The sequence below is a fragment of the Tiliqua scincoides genome, chromosome 9, assembly GCF_035046505.1.
Source record: "Tiliqua scincoides isolate rTilSci1 chromosome 9, rTilSci1.hap2, whole genome shotgun sequence".
Lineage (NCBI taxonomy): Eukaryota > Metazoa > Chordata > Lepidosauria > Squamata > Scincidae > Tiliqua > Tiliqua scincoides.
The window spans coordinates 28,131,459-28,137,458 of record NC_089829.1 but is presented as its reverse complement, the minus strand read 5'-3'; the positions used below and the strand labels follow the sequence as shown (position 1 = coordinate 28,137,458).

General features: G+C 49.3%; 1 protein-coding gene across 1 annotated transcript in view; it reads left to right on the top strand.

The window, feature by feature from the left end:
- Positions 1 to 585: 585 nt before the first annotated feature.
- Positions 586 to 6,000, top strand: part of SLC6A2 (solute carrier family 6 member 2) — a 44,040-nt gene continuing 38,625 nt past the window's right edge. The window contains exon 1 of the mRNA XM_066637958.1: positions 586 to 859. Within this exon, the coding sequence (XP_066494055.1) occupies positions 586 to 859 (274 nt within the window). The remainder of the gene's footprint in view (positions 860 to 6,000) is intronic.

Genomic DNA, 6,000 nt, shown 5'->3' with positions numbered 1-6,000 from the left:
ACCAGTGGCGTAGCTAGAGGGGGGCAAAGCATTAAGTTTGGCAGCGAGCCTCAACGCAGCGTGCAAAGCACTGAGGCTGCAGTCCTATGCACACTTTCCTGGGAGCAAGCCCATTGGCTATAAGGGACTTACTTCTGAGTAGACTAGGCTTGGGCTGTGAGTTTGAGAGGGAGTTTCGCCTCCGTTTTGCTCCCTCCCCGCCTGGAATGGCTCCGAAGGGGAGGGGCCACGCTGAGGCTCCCTGCCAAACTTGGTGCATTGCCCCCCCAGCTACGCCACTGGCTCAGACGGTACCTGGCCGGGGGAGAGGAGAAGACGGCGCTGTCCTCTTGGAGCAGCAGCTCCGGCCACTGAGTGCAGCAGGAGGCTAAGGTTGGGGCGGCGCTGCGCTGCCCTTCTCACCCCTCCGCTGCATTTGCACGCCCTCCTCCTCCGCCTCCTTTTGCGCTCTGGGAGCGCGGCCGCCTCCCACTGCGCCCTCCTGGGGAGAGCGCGGAGTAGGGGGCGCCTCCGTTTGCGCCAGCCAGCCAGCCTCGCCTCCCACTCGCTCCTGGTCTCTCCGGCTCAGGGATGTTCAAGGCGAGGATGAAGCAGCCCCGCAGCCAGCAGAGGGGCTCGCCCCGGGACTGCCCCTCCGCCCAGCCGCCCAAGAAGGACGTGGAGCTGATCCTGGTGAAGGAGCAGAACGGCGTGCAGTACACCAGCAGCAGCCTCCTGGAGCCCGGCAGCTGCGGCGCGGCGGCGCCCCAGAGGGAGACCTGGGGCAAGAAGATCGACTTCCTCCTCTCCGTCATCGGCTTCTCGGTGGACCTGGCCAACGTGTGGCGCTTCCCCTACCTCTGCTACAAGAACGGAGGGGGTAAGTGCCTGCGCACCGGGAAGGGGTGGGCGGTGGGTCTGCTGGGCAACTCTGGACCCCCCCCCCTTGGGGGAAGACCTGGTTTAAGATCCGACTGCCTCTGCCACGGACGCAGAGCCCGAGCCCAGGCATGTCTACTCAGAAGTAAGTCCCGTCATAGTCAGTGGGGCTTACTCCCAGGAAAGTGTGAATGGGACCTCACTCTGGGGCTCCCAATCTCTTGGCATCACCCCTGTCCGGTAGGCTTAGGGGCTTGGGAAGGTGGGCAGCTCTGGACCCCCCTTGGGGAAGACCTGGGTTCAAATCCCACTTCCCCTGCCACAGGGACTCACACTGTGGCCTCAGGTGTGGCTCTCAATCTCTTGGCATCGCCCCTGTTGGGCTGCTGAGCTAGGGAAGGTGCGCAGCTCTGGACACCCCCTTGGGGAAGACCTGGGTTCAGATCTCTCCGCCTCTGCCACGGACTCACTCTGTGACCTCCGGTGTGAATTGCAATCTCTTGGCATCGTCCTTAAAAGTGGAACTCGAGTGACTGGAAGTCATAACCACCAAAGAGGACAAGGCACCCCAAAATGTAGGACATCCAAGAGAAACATAGGTCATAACAAAAGAAAAACTAAAAACATATACTGATCTCATGTGCTTAATCCAAACACTACATTACTCATTATTAAATTTAAAGCTATATTACATATAATTTATTCTTTACAAGAACACTCTGCGCTGCCTGCAGGGGTCCACTTACAGGGAAAAGGAGGGCATTTAAGTTATTTTCCAGGACACAAGGCTTAAAAAAAGGACATGTCCTGGAAAAAGAGGACACCTGATCACCCTGAGTGGGTCCAGCAGTGACTGACCTATTGGGAAGGGTGAAAACAGTAAGCAGTGACTGGCATCTCACTTCTAAACTTGAGAACTCCAAAGTAGGACCGGTTTTCTTCAATGAGACTTTATTTCATTGATCGTGTATCACTCCCAGCCTTTGATCACTGGTGCCCCACAGGTATTTTCCTTGTTTCCATTTAGGCTATGCTAAGAGGCAAAGGCTGACCCAAGGCTGGATTTGAACTCAGGTCTTTGGGGTCCAAGTCTCTGTCCACTGCATGGTACTGCCTCTAGAAGAAGCAAGTAAGTTTAGGATTGTACCCTGACAGTCAGTACAATCTGCTGCCTGCTTCATTGAAAGTGAGTCTCTTGGAGTTTTGAGGGGGCTTACCCCCCAAAGGAATCGTGCATGGGATTGCAGCCTAAATCTCTTTCCAAATCTGTGCTCAAATAGGAGCACTTGCTTTGAAAAGGCAGGACCATTAGAAGCCCACTAGATATTCTTTTGTTTGACTTGACTAGGAAGAAAGAACAAAAAGAAGGGGGGAAAAAGGAGAAAATTGTTATGAACATACATTTTCTAGCATTTTGGGGCTGATTTGGCCATGTGTCTACACCACCCAGGCTGCTTGGGCACAAGCCCTATTAAACACAGCGGGACTTAGTTGTAAGTAAGCATGCATAGGTTTCTTTCATTCATGGATGACAAGCAAAACTGTGCCCCAGGTGCCATCCAAAAGTATTTTGTTTCAGGAACACAAGAGAGGAACACTCTGTTTGCTGTTGAAACTTGGAGCTACTGTGCTTGGGAACATGCAGGGTGGCTATTGTGACTAATAGCTGTTGATAGAACCCTCTGTGAATGTGTCTGCAACCCTTTATAAAGCCTCTCTAGTTAGCTCAAAGGAAAGGAAAGGATTGTTGATCTCAGTATTTGATCTAGTTTGGAAATTCATGGTCATTGCAGGTGCTCTCTGAGAGCACAATCCTATGCATGTCTACTCAGAAGTAAGTCCTATTCTAGTGAATGGGGCTTACTCCCAGGTAAGTGTGGATAAGACTGCAATCTAAGTATTATTCAGTCTTGCTGCTATGTTTTTACAGTACTTAATGTGCAGTCTTTTTATCTATGGATCTTGACTTGCAGGCTGTTAAAAATATGGTTATAAGCAGATCCGAGACAGCTTTCTCAGAAGCAAGCCCTGCATAATTATGTGGATATTCCCATGCAGGCAGACTTGCAAAAAGACAGCTCTTTTTGTGACTTAGAGTGCAATCCTAACCCTTTATGTCAGTGATTTCCAGCACTGGCATAGCGGTGTCAGTGGGTCATCTGCTGCATCCTGCAGTTGGGTGTCACTCAACGGAGGCCTCCTCAAAGTTAGGGAATGTTTGTTCCCTTACCTCAGAGCTGCATTGCCCTTATGTCAGTGCTGGAAAGCACTGACATAAGGGGTTAGGATTGAGCCCTTAGTTCCAAGGAAGCATGCACATCGACCAGAAACAAATGCCCTGTGAACTCTGTGGGACTGGCTTCTGAGGAAACCTGTTCAGGACCAGGCTGCTTGTTCACTTTGACACCTCAGAGGCTCCTCTGGTGGATTCACTCTGATTCATCTGATGACTTGATCACACGTTTGGTTTGGTGTTTTGAACAAGAGAAGGCACAATTAACCTTCACCTCTAACACACAATTTTACATTGCATTGCCTTGCATTTGTGAGGAATGTAATGCTAAGAAAAGGATTTGCTTGCTCAAGGACATTGCAGAAAGTGCAGGTGGCCATGAGGACTAGTCACTTACACAGAGTTGCATCAGTCCAGGCAACAAGGGTGCAGGCTCACACCATGAGGACAGCAAAGGCTTTATTGGGCCACCTGATAAAGCACCTTTTGAAAAACGAGAGGACACCCCAAAGGCTTTTGTGATGGCACCATGGCCATGGAGCTCTGGTTTCTCAAGCAGCTTGGCTAGAGAGAATGTCCAGCCTGCTCCTCAAGCTGAAGATATTGCCATTGCTGGACTATGTCTGTAGTAGGTTTGTAAGAAAAGCCCTGATGGGTCAGATGAAGATCCATTAAGTAAAGCTTTTTTTTTTTCCTTCCTGCAGGGGGCAACCAGAAGCCCACAAGCAGGAGTTATGCTCTTGCCTGTCCTGAATCTATTGCCAACAATTTCATTAGATGGCCCCTGAGTTCTAACATTGTAAAAGAGGGAGAGTAACTTCTCCTGGTCCACATTTTGTACATCAGGCATTTACAAACCTCTCTCACACTGATTCCCAAACTTTTTTCACACCGGGACCCACTTTTTAAAATGACACTCTATCAGGACCCACCTAGCTTCATGATTCTTCACCTTATCAGCTGCTCAAGCCTTTGTTTTTATTCTTTGTGCGATGGTTTGGGGCCCGTCCTCTGGATTGTTTGAACTCCACGTTCATTGGATCAAAACCATTCTGGTGGCCTTGCATTTCCCTTGCCTTTGATAGGAGCCAAGGAACAGTTGCCTACTCATGAGTAAATGCACATGTATGGCTCAGTTTCATTTTCCATAGGATTGAATACATTTTCCCTGTCAGTTTCACGACCCACCAAAAATCAGGTTGTGACCCACAGTTTGGGAAACTCTGCTCTATCATGTTCCCACACCCCTTTTAAGAGGCGCGCACACACCTGAGCCTTGGAACTGAAAGCAACAGCAAACTCCCCTCTGCTTGCTTACTAGAGTCCCTTCATCTGTGAGCCTCTTTGGGCCCCTGCCAATCCCACACTGGAACAGAGCATGGCAAACAGATGGAGAACTCTTGGCATGATTGTGGAAATGCAGGGGTAGAAGTCTGGCTGCGAGGGAATGAGGCAATGGAAGAGAAAGCTGTTTCATGGTTCCTGAAGGAATGCGATTAGAGGCGTCTGAATTATGAGAGGCCTGAAACCCCAAGTTTGCTTTTGAGGCTGGGAATACCCGTTATGTGCCCTGGAAAGCCAGTTTACAGTATGCAATGACCTGTGTTAGACTTCACTTGTAACGGCTGCAGACTGAAAAGAGGTTTGGAAAATGCAGCATTCTGGACTGGTGGCATTCGGAAACAGTGCAGTTTTGGACCGACCTATCTTTTTTTAAAAAAAATGTTCATATGGGTGTACATCCCTTGGTCTCTCTACTTGTGGTTCTCTTTCTCTTGATGACTGGTAGCTACACATGTGAAAGGACCCTACCGGAAAGCATTTCATTTAAGGCCAAGTGAGATGGTTTCCTATTTGTGATGGCTGATTCACACAAGAAAGTCATACCATGACACTGCAAAAATTGGGGGGGAGGGTGACTGAGCAGATGTGAGCAAGCTATTAGTGTCTTGCAGTTGCATGATGAGGAAGCATCATAGCTGAGTGGTGGGTAGAACACATACTCTGCATGGAGAAGTGTTCAAGTCTTTGCACGTTCAGGTAGGGATGGGAAAGACATCTGTCTGAAACCTTGGAGAACCACTGCATGTTGCTGTAGAATGCATTGTACTAGATGGATCACGTTTTTGAGACAGACCAAGGCCACTCGATCCTATAGAAGAACTTAGGCAATGAGCTCTTTTGACCTTCATTCTTCCTCCTGAATGTCTCCAGCTCCCTCAAACGTCTCCACCCATTCTCCCTTATGCCAACTGGAACTACTTCCCACAACATGTTCATGCTGTACCTCTCTCACTTCCTTGAACGTCCTTCTTCTCAATGCCCAATTTTCCATAAAGCTTTTGGCCCAACTCCTTACAGACTTTACTGTAAATATTTCTTGACCCAGCATGTAATTAATCTGTGGAACCCCTTGCCACAGGATGCGGTGATGGCACCTAGTCTAGATGCCTTTAAAAGAGGATTGAACAGATTATGGAAGAAAAGTCCATTGCGGGTTACAAGTCATGATGGGCATGTGTAGTCTCCTGGTTTTAGAAGTAGGCTACCTCAGAATGTGAGATGCAAGAGAGTGGCAACAGGATGCAGGGATCTTGTTGTCTTGTTTGCTCCCAGAGGAATCTGGTGGGCCACTGTGGGAACCAGAAAGACTAGATGGGCCTTTGGCTTGACCCAACAGGGCTCTTCTTGTGTTCTTCTTCTTATGACAGTCACAGAGGCTTCCTCAAGATATGGCAACATTTGTCCCCTTTCCTCGAGGCTGCATTGTGGCCACACCGGTGCTGAAAAGTTGGATAGGATTGGGACCTAAAGCTGCTACTTGAGATCTCTGTCGTTCGTTTGCCTCTTTGCATAATGCTTTGGTTTTGACTGCTTTTCTCCGCACTGTGTTTGTGTTTCATGCTGCC